The sequence below is a fragment of the Harmonia axyridis genome, chromosome 1, assembly GCF_914767665.1.
Source record: "Harmonia axyridis chromosome 1, icHarAxyr1.1, whole genome shotgun sequence".
Taxonomy (NCBI): domain Eukaryota; kingdom Metazoa; phylum Arthropoda; class Insecta; order Coleoptera; family Coccinellidae; genus Harmonia; species Harmonia axyridis.
The window spans coordinates 59013929-59029157 of NC_059501.1; the positions used below are offsets into that span (position 1 = coordinate 59013929).

A 15229-nucleotide genomic window follows, 5' to 3' on the forward strand; every position below is an offset into this window, starting at 1 on the left:
TCTTTTCGGATTAAAGTTTAGATGAAGTAGACCGCGCTGATGGGCTCGCTTCAACCCAAACTTCTTCGACGAGAGTAATTTCGAAAATTAATGTTTGAAAACATCATTTTGGAGGAGAATATTCAGAATATATTCTGATTGGATTAAACAATGGAAAGGATATTTCCACTTCAACTGACTATGGATAACTAAATTGAAGATGATATTTTGAAAAGTTATCCTGTAATGAATATACTGGACAAACATATATAGTCGTGAATATGACACCGGGAGACTCATTTTTGCCTTATGACATATACCTCGAATAAAGTCGAAACTGAGAAGAGCAACCTGAAACCTCAGAGCACTAAAGGGACGGCAAATGATGTAGGGCGGCATTCTTTTTTTAGAAATCTGGATTCCTGCAAGAATGAATTAAATATTTTTTTTTTCAACCAATTTCACAAATGATGTTTTTTATGAAATTCACTATTCTTGAACATCTTTTCATCGCGAATACATCTATTAGAATTAAAAATAAATATTTATTCAATCATATCAATAAGAAAAAAAAAATGAAATATTCGAGAATTTCATGAAGCCGAAACCCAGCAGAAGTATCTGAAATTCATATATTTCATCATTTATTCATTAGAATTCGGGTAAACACGTTTATTATTGTTTTAAATTACATTCTTTTTTCCTGAAATAGTGTTCTTTATGAATCTCTGATGGAAATTTCACCAATCCACCCCCATCGCTCATTTGCTCAGTACAAAACCCAAAATCAACAAAAGTGCAGACTTGTATTTTTGCGCCAGGGCGTCGGAAACGCTAGAGCGGGACCTGGAACCCGATTATTCAATATTAATTTTTAGCATTCTGCTAAGTATGCTTCTGTTAGGGCGGCAAATTGGGTCTCTGTCTAGGGCGGCAGTCTGACTAGCGACGCCGACGGCCCTGTCTAGAAATACAATTCCAATATATCCATTTCATACAAGAGTAAAGAAGAAGATGAATAACTTTACCTGTTGAGATTGCTACCTCTGTAAACATTTCCAGGCTAATTTTTTTGGAGAGACTAAATGTTTCTAAATGCAAGTTAGTGAACTGAATACACAAGTTATGGATATAGGACTATGATGAAGAAAATTTGCATTAAAAAATAAAAAATTCCGAAAAGTACGTCCGTCTTTATGTCAATTCATTTATTCAATTCATAATTCACCGTAACAAACTCCATTATTATTATTATTATAAGCTGGTTACTCAATTGTGGTGTTTTGGATCATTTATTTTTCTTTTTAGAGGGGTTTATACTGTATACCGTTTCAGCCATCAGTTCAAAAATTAGTACGCTTTATTTTAATCTGAAGACCATAATGTATATGAAGTTTTCATTATTATTCAAAAGAATTAGAAATTTTTTTTTGGAGAATGAATATATGTATGATATAACTTTTCGAACCATTATTCATATTTTAGAATGGCAAGAGCCTAATAGATAGATAGATAGATAGATAGTTTATTTCCAGATTATATACAAAAACTTATACATAAAAAGAAATAGTGTCAAAAAAAAACATACAAAAGAAATAAATTAAACTAAATTCTCAGAATTGAAGTAATCGTTCATATTATATGGTTCAAGATTAATTAACAAATTTTTAACATCTTTCTTGAATTTATTAAAACTATTACAACATTTCATATTGTTAGGCAACTTATTAAAAATTTTTATGCACATATAAAAAGGACCTTTTTCTAATAAAGTTAACCTGTGCTGTGGATAAATTAAATCATGTGTTCTGGTAGCATAATCATGACTGTGACCTGTATCAAATTGATTTTTATTTTTGAAAGTGAACAACAAACATTCATAAATATAGAGCCCGTATACAGTCATGATAGACAAAGTCTTAAATTTGCCTCTGCATGATTCTTTAAATTTCATGTTACATATTGTTCTTAGAATTCTTTTCTGCACAATGAAAACTGATTGAATTTTATAGTTGCTTCCCCAAAAAATTATACCATACTTCAGATTTGACTCGAAGTTAGCAAAATACAGAATTTTAAGTGTATTCATGTTCATGTAATTAGCGACAGTTTTGATTCCATATCCGATACTTCCCAATTTCAAGCATAATTGACTTATATGCGTTTCCCAATTTAAAAATTCATCAATATTCACCCCTAAGAATTTTGTAGTTGTTACTGGATACATTGTATGATTTTCAATTTCAATCACTTCTGGTTTGGACAAATTTGATTGTTTAGTTCTAAATATCATTAAATTGGTTTTAGATTAATTTATTTTCAGTTTATTCATATCGAACCAACGTTTTGCGTTAATAAAGATGGTTTCTGCTCTTTCGAGAACTTCTGGTATATTTTTCCCGCCCACTAATATATTAGTGTCATCGACATAATTCGTCGTAAGGCAACAATCTAATGATGAAGGAAGGTCATTTATGAAAACTATGAATAAAATGGGTCCAGCTATACTCCCTTGTGCTATACCGGTATTGACAATTTTGATATCAGATTTGATAGACTTATCAACTGAAACCTGTTGCTTTCTATTTGTGAGAAAAGAACGTATCCATTCATTCGCTCTTCCTCTTATGCCATATTTATCTAATTTCAGCAGTAGAAGCTCATGGTTAACGCAATCGAAAGCCTTGCTAAGATCAATAAAGAGACCTAAAGCTAAATGTTTGTTCTCTAAGTGATTCAGAATTGCATTTATAAACTGATATATGGCGGTATTTGTTGATTTGCCTTTCAGGTAGCCATGTTGGAATTTGGAGAAAATATTGTGTTCATTCATAAAATTGAGCAGTCTAGAATCATCACCATTTCGAAAATTTTCGAAAAAGCGGGCAACAAACTAATCGGTCTGTAATTACCCCGATCATCAGGATCCCCTTTTTTAAATAATGGTTTGATGATAGCAAATTTCAATTGATCAGGATAGATTGAATATTTCATAGAGTTATTAATGATGTAACAGATAATTTCTGACAGTTCTCTTATTGATGATTTCACGATGGCAATAGGTACGTCGTCATAACCAGAACAAAGTTTATTTTTCAGATGATGAGACAAATCTACAAGTTCATGTGTGGTGACCGGTTTAAGAAATATAGAGCAATTATTATCTTGAATCATACATTCGAAAGGGATATTGCTTTGATTTGCAGAAATATTTTGTACTATATTAACAAGGTAATCATTGAAGTCATTGGCTAATTTTTTTGAATTATTTCGTGTTGAATTTTGTTGATTACAACTTTTTCCTGTCAATTCTTTGCATATAGCCCACATAGATTTCATCTTACAATCCGATTTCGCTATTCTCTCCTCAAAAACCCTATATTTTTCCAGTTTTAACATTTTGTCATATTCTCTCTTACAAAGACTATACTGGTTTTTGCAAGATGAATCGTATTCAGATAAAACCAGCAAAATATCCAAGCAATTTTTTGCCTGTTTTATGTTAGCATTCGGTTCAAAGTGAATTTTCTTTTTCGTATGTACTAAAGTTAAAGGAAAACATTCATTGAAAAGGCTTATGAATTGATTACTGAAAACACGCCATTGTTCATTGACATTAGATTTTTCGGTCAGATAAACATTTGTCCATGTTTGCTGTGAAAGTTTACTTCGGAAAAGTTCTTTGTTTTTTTCAGTGAAAAATCTTTTTCGAGAAAGTTCATTCTTAGAAGTATTAATTATTTCAAAAGATACTTTTTGAGCCCTATGATCAGAAATGTGGTACTCTAAAACCTCAGCTTTCAGCTTACCCACAAAGTTAGTACATATATTATCTAGAGAACTTTTTGAAAGATGAGTTACTCTGGTATAGTCATTAATTTGAGGTTCAATAGAAAAATGATTCAAAAGAGTAAATAACCTGTTTTTAGTGTTATTCTCTTCCCTCATTTCGATGTTAAAGTCCCCTGCTATAAATATGATGATATTGGGTTCAATTTTTTCGGATAACAAACATTCAAGTTTTTCAAAGAATACCTCGATAGTTCCATTTGGAGGTCTGTACACTGACACAATTCTCATCTTCATTTTATTCACTTCACACTGTATAGCACTGCATTCAAATTCTCCGATAGTAGATAGGTTACTAATGGATTCACATTGCTTTGCTAAAATGTTATTCTTGATAAAAATTGCCGATCCACCGTGTTTTCCTATTTCCCGACACATACTGGCCGCTAACTTGAAGTTTTTCAATCCCAATTGGCAGATTTGTTCCCTTGATTTCCAGTGTTCTGTTATACAGAGAATGGAACAATCTGGGTTGTCTGCAAGTAACTGTTCAAGTTTGTCGATACTATTTCCTAAGGACTGTACATTTTGATGGATAATGCTTATTGTGTTAAGTAATTCAATTAATGGTTTTGAGGGTCTACTTGTTGAGTTAGCACCCTCTTTTTGCCAAAAAACCTCGACACAATTGCTCCAGAAGGCCAGATCTCTCGTTTCCAGGCTTCTTTGAGATGTTCTTGCCGGATTGTTACCTTCATAGAGGTATATTTGTCAGGGTATTTAGAAGCATGTACTTCACAACTAACATCGGGAAATTTATTCTTTAAGATGCCCACTAAATCACTGGTTTTCGTACTTGGATGTAATCTGGTGACATGTAGAGAGACCAATTTCGGTACAGTCTGAATGGTTCCTGCCTCGTTACATTGACCAACCACAAAATTACGACGTCTTTTAGGTTTAACTTTTATCCAATCAGTGTTATTATGATTTTTGAAATTACTTTCGTTTTTTTCTGTATGACTCGAAGCTCTACCCACATTTTCAAATTCAAATTGATCAGATTGAAAATCGTACTGTTTATTTATACCAGTAGGCTGTATCGGGTTTTTCGGAATCGCAGATGTTGATGTTTTCATAATATTATGACTTGTACTTTGTTTACCCTTTTCTACTGCACTAGCAAATGATGACATATGTGGAGCATTCCTGCTGTTAACGTTCGTTATCGGAACGGTTTTTTGTTGTGTATTGTTCAACGAATTTCGTGATTTTTCATCCATGATAATAACTTTTTCCTTGAGAAGTTGGATATTTTCTTGCAAAATTGTGTTTTTTGAATCTTTCTCTTCAATAAGTTTACGTAACAATATATTTTCAGCGGATAGGTCGTCGTTATTTCCACTGATTGTCCTGCTAGATGTTTGTTTCTCCTTGCATGGATCACATGTCCAAAAAATATTTGGATTTTCAGTTAAAATTTTCAACCAATGGTCTTTTAATGACGCACAATTTGTGTGATATTTATTATCACAAAAAAAACACTTAATAAACTTCGAAGAAACTATAAAGTTTTCAGAGCACTTTTCACACACGTCTGCATACGATGCCATCTTGACGGTAATCTTATTATTGTATGGGTTCTTATGAAAATTGATGTACTTACTTTATGTATGTGAATTCGCACCTCGGTAACATTTTATTAATGAATTAATTCATTATTTTCAGCAGAGTGTGCAAAATGAAAGATTTTGTGGAAGAGGTGACATAATCAGTTTTTCCATTTTCGATAAACATTTGAATATCTTTTTTTCTGAATGAGGTTATCACCTGTATTTTACTTTTCCTCGCAGATTAGGCGACTTCTTAACTTAATATGCAGAAAAGGACCTGTGCTTTTTTACACCTCCTCAGATTGAATTCGGTACGAAAAAAAGCATTTTCCCCAAAACGTGAATTTTAAACATTCTTCTTCTGAATCCCTGTATAATTGTGCAATTTTTCAGTGCATGAATTGAAGCAATCATTGAACAATATTCAGGAAAAAAAAAATGATTCGAAAATTATTCAATTCCACTTATAGAATGAGAAAAATAATTCAAAGTGAAAAATTCAGCATTTCCATGAAACATCAAATATCTCGAAAACTGTGAGACTTTCGTATGAACGATATATCTGGGTATAGTTATACATAGGTAGACCACATTCTAATCTACATTGCATTTTCGTTCGATGTTGTCTTTTTTGGAATACCCTGTATAACAAAAAACAAAGTAACCGAGGACGACATTACCCGAAGAATAGCTTAATTGCCAAATTGCTAAAATAGGCCGGAGAGAATATAAACTGCAAACTTCGATGAGATTTTGTTTGTTCCCTTAATTTTGGTGGTAGGTTTACTTGGAAAATACCCAAATCAGCTTCTTGTTCTAATGCTATTATAAGCTTTTACTTAGAAGCAAACCAATACCCAATGTATTTTGCGCCATAAGTCTGAAGCTTAAAACCTTATTCCGAAGTAAAACGATTATGATTCAAATAAAAACGATGAAACCCTCATTTCTGATATATCGCCTCTTAAAAGATATAAAAGCGGTTCCACATCTGAAGGATGCTTATTTTTTCAAGGAATACATTCGGCAGAGTCGCGAACAGCTGGAGTTAGACAAACAAGAGCAAATGGAGAAGATGTCGAAGGCGGGGAGCAGGGGCCCACGATCGAGCAGCGGTTCACCGTCGATCGACAGGTTCGACATGGCGAACGTGGGGGCGACCACCCCCTGTTACGTCCCCGGGGGGGAGCTGCTACCCATCCTGATCAGGCACAGCGAGCACAGCCTAAGCCCGCCGAACGGGGATCCCAACGGCCAGGGGATTTATACGGTGGACACGGAAATTTTGCCGGAGATGTGCGACAGCGCCTGCCAGACCAGGGAGAGTTTGTTCACTACACAAGGTAAGACGAAAATTTTAAGTATTTTGCTGGTAGGGTCGATTCGGATTCGTGACGAATTCGTAGGTTGAGTATTTATTTCTGTACTGACATTCACAATCAACCCTGAGTATATCATACTGAGTCTGTTCCCTAAGCAGGGTGATTCACCGTAACGTCCTGGGACGTTTAAGGAGGAATAATTTCATAATAGTGTAATGATAGTGTAGGGATGGTCATCAATTGTGACCAAGTTCACTTTCTCCGGTTGAGATGTTCTTTCAACCCCTGGAAGAGCGGCTTTTCAGAGGTCTCGGATATTGTGAGTTCGGCCCGTCGCTTCTATGGACGATTTTCCTTCTTGAGGGGCAGGATTAGTTTTCTGGGTTAATTAAAATCAAGTAATTTTTTGAAATTCGAATATAATGAAACAAAAAAACCAAAATTATAATATTCACAAAATTTGTGCAGATTTGACTGAACGGCCAAAAACTTTATGATTAAAAAAATATCTCCAATAATAATCTACTAAGTACTAAAATAAGAGAATCAAAATAAACAAAATTATCTATTTTACTTTGAATTTGGGAGAATCGGCACTACTCATTAAAACTTATCTTCAACGAAGAAAGTATTGGTTCTTCATCAAATCAAAACATAATTAAATTGAATAACCAAAAGATAATTAACTTGCCCTTATTCCGCGGTGCTAGGTCGGGTAATAGGCCCTGCCTATACCTAGTTTTAATTCAACTCTTTCACACGAGACGTGTAATTCCTTTTTGTAACACCACTCCCGACTCGCGCACTCCGAACTAATCTATTTCTATTCCAAAAACAAATTTTGAAACTTCATCAAAAATCCCTGTTTTCCTATTTCTGACCTAACTCTTCCTTTCTCAGAGCCAAAACAATTCCTTCTTTCTTGAATATTTTAAATTCCTCAAACTCTCTCATCTACTAATGCACCTTTCTATTCAACTCAACCTTATTGATGATAATGATAATATTTATTAATCCTGTGAGACATATAACAATGTATAGGACAAGTCAACACAATTTCAACGGCTCTATCAAAAATTACAATAGTAAGATTTCTTAACATTCATTTCTTTATGTATTATTTTCATCTTGAATATCTCTTCACATTGTTCACTTGTATGATTATTGAGACTTAGGGTTATTCTTCTCTCCTTCTTCGCTGGTGAAAATAATGTACTGTGGATCTATTTGGCCAATTCGATTCTATCATCACTTTGTCATTTTCACCAGTGGGAATAAGGACTTTAAAAGACGAGTAACTATTTGGGAATCGTGATTTAATTGGCTTACATATCACTTCAGAGAAATTCTGCTTTAAAAACGTTGTAAGATCCTCAGCTGCAGTGTTAGGTTTAAGGTTTGTTACATGCAGTGCCTTGTATTTCTTGATCCCCTCTACAGCTGATGGACCCGAGAATGTTCCTGTAACTAATGCAGGAACTTTTTCTATTTCGTTTTCGAGAAACTTTTTTCCATTCATTATTTACCTCACCATCAAAGGAGATGTTTTTGATATCTACACTCGTACTGAGACTGACCTGTTTATTTAGAGGAGGATCCTGATCTTTCTTCATCAATATTTTCTTGTTCATACTTTTTATTTCAGGTGTTTTATTTTTGTATACTATTTTTGACATTGTTGGCGCTTCTGCAAGTGGAGATCTCGCCTCACAAATTTCTGCCGTGTAAGTAGATAGCACGGTAGCCTCGGGAGCATCAGTTACAGTATGTCGATCACGATCGCTTTGCTGAACCTTAGCGTTATTCCCGTTGCTGCGTTTGTTTGTTTATTTAATTTTTTGTTCAATTGCGTTATAATGGAATCTTTTTTTGTGATGTTATCTTCTAGGATGGAGATTTTATAATTCATTAATTCGATATTTTCTTCCAGTATAGAGTTTTTACTTTCCAGTTCGGCCATTATCTTAAACAAGAGATCTTGTCGGCCTGAATCTTTATCGATTAAATTAGACGGAGTTTTCACTTGTAGGTCGGTTCCGACAGCTGTATTCATATCTGAATTGTAATTCACCTTCTCGCCAGTCGATGAAATCGCAAATTTCTGGTCACAACACTTCGAAATTTTCAATCCACAACTATTATGAAATACTTTAGTGCATGAATTACACTTTACACTAATTTTCGCAATATTTCTTTTGCAATAAGCGCACTTGTTTGCAATACTTGGAAGATCGTCGCTAACAACATCGTTATCTTGAAGCCATATTGCATACTGTATTAAAAACTCAGAACTTGAAAAAGGAATTGTTTTGCTCTAAGTCCGGTCGCGACCGACATTTGAATTTCAAACCCTTCCCAATACGAGTCCATAAACGATACTCATCTTCTTACATAATCCTCACCAAAATCGTAACCTCGTTCTTATCCCAAGTCCGCCCAGAAATTGCCCAGAATACCACCCCCAATCATTCGTTAGAATTTTTTTTATCCTTCTTCGTTTTTCATCAACAAACTCCGTCTTCAACCTCAGCTCAAGCTAGATTTTTCTGCTGTCTCAGCTGGAACCATACTTCCAATTTGCCTTACGAACTTTCTGCTTTGTCATCTGGGAACTATCAAAACGGTACTACGTATTTATCGAACTTAGATAAGTCGAGATTCCCCCGTACTAGTTTATATTTTATTATCCCTGAAAAATATATCGATGCAACCATCGCAGTGAGACGATAACTAAGAAAAGCAATAATCGATAATGGATACCTACATCCTGCTTATTCTAAGATAAGATCGGATTACACAAGTCTTACCCGCTCGTCTAAATTCAACGTATTTTTCATTCTGAATAGTAATTTTAACAATTCCTTGTCGATAACGTAGGTCCGGACTGAGAAAATCATATTTCTTATGTTACATTTTGTGGAGCACCCTTTATCAGGGATCTCAGAACCCCTTTGACCTAGAAAAAAATGAATGGCCCATCGGGACGATTTTGGAGAGAATTGATCAGGTGAAAACCGCAATATCATGAATTAAACTGTTTTCAAGCTATAAGAGAAAATCAAAAAATTGTGTGAAATTAAAAATTCTCATAACATCTTCATTATTGGTGCTATTAACTTGAAATAAAAACATCCCAGAGGTAGATGTAGAGATGGTAGAATTCATAGTTGTAATAATTCATTTTTTATTTCCATTCGTTTTGGAAAAATGTAAACTACAACCATTTCTATAAAAAATAGGAGCTTCCATTAGGTCTTTCATATCACCATAAAGTCGTTGCAACGATTGTAGAATCTGATTTTTCGATTGAAAATTTCAGATCAGAAGCTCATAAGTCATTAGCAAGGGCTGAAACTCCTCATTCTTCCTGGATTCAGACATAAAAATTAACATGATGTTTTTTCTCGTAAGAATCTAATTCAAATTTTATTCTGGTTCCAACTACATGGTGGCTATGTACAATTAAGTTGATATCATCATCGACGATCGGCAACTCATCTGAGCGCATTACGCTTGTCTTATATATGTAGTTCCCGCTCCCCGACAAAATTAGGCCACAAATTTGTCTGATAAGAAAAATTTTTTTTCAGATTATCACTTTTTTCATTGTTGAAACGTGCGGAAGTTTCAGAAATCTCCAGGTCCGGTTCATATGAGCTGTAATGTAATAGGGACGCTGCGATATTTTCAATCATGGTAGGAAGAAATACGTTGGGATGAATCAGGTACATAATACGTCGATAGCAATCGGGTACCTGTCAAAGTGTTTCTGCTTGTCCGATTGAAAACTATCCGGCGTCCTGATTACTTTGTGGCTCATGTGCACCGGGACTGAGATGCCTGCTCATGTACCGTCGACCTAACGTTTTGATCTGATAATGAGAATCTGAAATGCGTTACACACGATACGATTGAATCTTACACCGAACCTGAAGACCTGAGATCTTTCGATCGAAACCTAAGGAAAATCTTCAATTTCACTTCACATGTTTGGTTCAAATCTTCAGATCTTGAATCTTTCTGGAGTGAGGAATGTCGATTGGCCCATTTTACTACACTCACGTTTCTGAGATATTTTTCGGTCCAGACTGAAAATACTTGACCTGACAATCGTCTTAATATTATTTCAAAAGTTGTTCAAAGATATCCTCCGCGTTACTCAATGATGCAAATGTTACATCTGGACTCTTATAGATAACTGTAATATCGTAGGGGCGTTTGTAATGTTTGTAGTGGTACTGGCATACACGAATAAAACTTAAAATTTGACATTTATAAATTGTGTATTAACAACAATTCCTACTAGAATTGTGTGAACTCTCTACTTCCAAATCATTCCAAAGTACCAACATTTAATATATTCCAAATGCCACTATCATGTAACAATAATTTTCCGAGACTCTATATTTTATAATGTGAATCAGAGGTCTCAAGTCTGAGTTAGAATTTAACCAAATAGAACTTGTTATATATCGTCACTTTCGATGGATATACGTTCACTATAGTTAATTCTCAACCTATATTCTGCTAGTACGATACTTTTTCATTATACTTTGTATTAATCTTATTTCCTTTCTTGTTGAAACGAAAATAATTGTTAGAAATTTTAGTAAATACTAAAAATAGGTACTGAAAAAATATATTATTGAAAGCTAAAACACACTATTTCTGCTTAAATATAAATGGATAGAATGTGTTTCACTTTTTAATCATATTCAGATAAATTTCTGTCGAGTTAAGATAAAACAATAAAGAATTAAAAAAAAATTTCGATTGGTCACCTCACAGATAAGTGAATTCTTGTACATGACTAGTTATCGACTAAATTGAATGATAGATAACTATTTAGTATTTATAGCATCTTATTCAAAACCACTATTTTTATCTTATTTCACAGATGTGTTATTGGGTCCCAATCTAATGAACGTGGTAACCGAACAAAATTGTTCTTATAAATTAAATGGAATTTGGGAAATTATTAACATGATGCCGGGCTTCAACATTGCATTGAATGAGGAGAAGTTGTGATGGGCTATTATAGGTCCCTAAACAAACTAAATCATCACTCCAAATGTCCTATATTCATGTCTTTCAAGAGATAATCCATTATCACGCCGCTCTTTATGGCAGCTCCTAATCTCTTTACGGCTATCCTACATCTCTAGACAGAATTGCAATTTGTCACTGAATATAATATTATGTCATTCCGCCTATAAATGATGATGTTTTATTATTATTATCATTTAATAAGAGCTGAGGCTAGCCTTTGTAGTTCTGAAACAAAAGACTTGATACAGTATGTAAGTAATAAAGTGAAAAAAAATTAACACGAAAAATATACACAAATATACAAATTCATGTAAATTAAATCTGTTCACACTGGGGCACAAAACACATCCACAGGCACTTTGTTCCAGGTTGAAAAAATTTTATTGTACAAGCAGTTTTGTCGTTGGGTAGACCTGAAGCTTTCTCTTTTCAACTTGTGCATGTGACCTCGTAAGTTATTAGTGTTGATGGTAAAAAGAATGAAAGGTTCACACCAATCATATTATGAATAGACCGGAAGATACATATGATATCACCTCTGAGTGAGCGATCTTGAAATGAGGTTTAACCGAAAATACAGAATCTCTCTTCATACACAGGATGGTTGTGACCACAAGGAATGAGAGAAAACCAACGCTGTACAGCCTCCTACTGCTCCATGTCAGCTTTTAGGAAAGGGCAACAGGCTGCTCTATCAATTTGAGTATTGGTCTTAAATGATATATAAGCTAGAATATACAGAGGGAGAACAACCACGAAAGCACTTTCTTCTTCTTCTTCCACATATCATAGGCCTTAGGCCTGTGTTTTCCAACTCTCAGCTCTCTTGAGATATTGATGACCACGAATCCATCCATCTCTTTGGGGGTCTTCCTAAGGGGCGTCGTGTCCGTGGTATACCATCCCTAGCGATTTTTGCCAGTCTTCCCGTAGTCATCCTGTCCACGTGATCATTCCAGGCTCTTCTTCTCTTACGTCCCCACCTGACAATGTCTTCTACTTGACATTCGTGCCTTATGTCAGTGTTTCTTTTCCTATCTCTTAGTGTGTATCCTGAGATGTTTCTTAGTATTTTCATTTCAGTTGTTCGAATGATATTTTTAGTTTTTTGGTTGTCAGCTCTTGTTTCTGTAGCGTATGTCAATACCGGTCTAACACAAGTTTTGTATATCCTAACTTTAGCCTTTTTATTCATAAATGTGTTACTCCAGATGATGTCCCGTAGTGCAACGAAAGCACTTAGAGACCATAAAGACGAGGCTCCTTCACTTGGATGTTACATTCATTACATGTAGAGACCAGTTCAATTCAGATTTGATTGTTAACCCTAGGTCCTTATGTTAGTCTGTTGTACCCAGCTGATGTCCATTGAGAAAGTAGTGAAGGTTCCGCTATGAAGAACCACGCTCTTCTCAAAGTTCTCTGGAAGCAACCAATTCTTGGATCAGTTGGAGAGGACATTCAGCCGTTCATAATCAGAGGAAGGATTGTTAAAAAACTTCGTGTCGTCCACAAATTGTGAGCAAGGCGAACTCGGAGTAAATCAGCTAGAAAGGAGAGGACCCAGAAGTGTCCCGTGGGGCACATCGCTGGTCACAGGTCTAGGCAAAGAGAAACTCCTTTCTTGGATAAAAGCCTCAATCCACAGCAAAAACCGTCCTCCAAAATGCTCTAGGTTTGCAGAGGAGGCGTCCATGAAGAACACGATGGAAATCTTTTGAGAATTCGAGGTTGATGACATCAGTGGGAATACCAATTTAAAATGTTGATGCCAATGGTTGGGAAACAGTAACCATTAGGGCATGAATAGAAACTAAAGGCTCGTATACAGTGAACTAATTCATACACAAACAACTTTGTTATGCCAAATGCGGTATTGTCACAAAGTGACCTAGCCTAAACTACACTATTTGCCCAAGTTCACTCAAGTCAGCGATTGCCATTCGTACAACACCAGACACAGAGATGAGTTCAGGAGCAATTTTCATAGAGCTAAATCCACTCAAATTGCAGTGAATTACTGGTGCATTAAACTGTACAACAAGCTTCCTCAATCTATGAAGAGTTTGCCAGGGTCAGCTCTTCAAAGAAATGTCAAGAATTTGTTGTTGGAGAACGTATTTTATTCTGTTGACGAGTTTTTGAGATTCGAGTTCTGACTTGTGTTATCTTCAGCGTGTTGATGGATTGAATTTTAACTTGTTAAACTGTGTTAACTGATGTTTATATTCATATTAGTATGTTTTTTTTCTCATTATGTAATATTGCTGAATGTGTTTATATGACGTGCCATGTAATTCTTTCTTGATGGCGAATAAAATTTACTATTACTATTACTATTACTAAGTTCTGAAATCTGTGTAATAGAGCATAATTTTTCAAAGTATCAACTAAGGCTCAAACTGAATACTCATACGAAATTTCATTTGAATCGAATAAGAATTCAGCAAGCGCTCAAAAGCTCCTGACTGTTCGTCAATACTCTTCTTTAAATTATTGTGTTTCGAGCGATTTTCATACATCCTCTTCCTAACGAGCTCTTTATTTTCTAGGTTACAGTTCCGGAAACAGTACGCCCAGCCATTCGATGCGTACCAATTCCCCTCCAGCGCCTTTCAGCACCTTCGGCTACAAGAAGGAGAACAACAAGTTCAAGGCGGAAGCCACTATCGAGATGAGCCACAACCCCATCAACAAATACGAGGAGAAGATGAAGAGGCCGTACAGCGTGCAGACGACGAAATCGGCGCCAGACGTCATCGTGACCCACTGACACTTGTTGCCAGCCGAGTGGGAGCCCTACAAACGAAGACACCCTCGGCGCCACCACGCTGAAATACTCGTTTGTCCAGACCACAGAGACTTCGTAGACATAGAACAGTGCTCGGAACGCCACGTTCAGACGCAAACCTACGACGAAGAGTTTTCCCGAGTTACGTGACAGTTCGGGGACGGTGAGGAGACTGTGAGCATGCACTTCTGAAAAAGGTTTCGTGAAATGAGCAGTTTTTTTCTTGATTCGGTGATCAGAACTGGTTAAGCTAGATTCATTCTAAAATGAGCTATATATTATTATTGATTTTCTCCTTTTGTTTTGGTTATAACAACTCGCCTCCCTTAGTTTTGGTGAATATGAAGTCATTGAAGGTGATTGAGTTGAACCACTCGGCTTCAAAATCATGTGATAAACTATCGTTGAAATAGCTAATAATTCAGATATAAGTTGTTTGCCAGTTTGCCACTTATTGCTTATGTCAGAGCAGATTTTTGGAGCTACACAATTTTTGATTGGTAAAATATTCTATGATGATTGCTCCTTCGGTAATGAAATTCAACATCAGCAATCTTCCTTCATATTCCTGCTTGAGAGCAGATTGATAATAGGTTGTTTAATATATCAAGATAGAATTGAACACTGTTGTATTTGGGATGGAGAATAATAAAATATCACGGAACTTCTGACGCACTTTATGTCTA

General features: G+C 35.4%; 1 protein-coding gene across 3 annotated transcripts in view; it reads left to right on the forward strand.

Annotated features, from left to right (window-relative positions):
* The window catches only part of LOC123688782 (neuropilin and tolloid-like protein 2), a 612260-nt gene extending 597031 nt beyond the window's left edge, over nt 1-15229 (forward strand). For all 3 annotated transcript variants that reach the window (XM_045627446.1, XM_045627447.1, XM_045627448.1), the window contains 2 exons: nt 6397-6724; nt 14305-15229. In XM_045627446.1, the coding sequence (XP_045483402.1) occupies nt 6397-6724; nt 14305-14525 (549 nt within the window). In that variant the 3' untranslated portion in view covers nt 14526-15229. The remainder of the gene's footprint in view (nt 1-6396; nt 6725-14304) is intronic.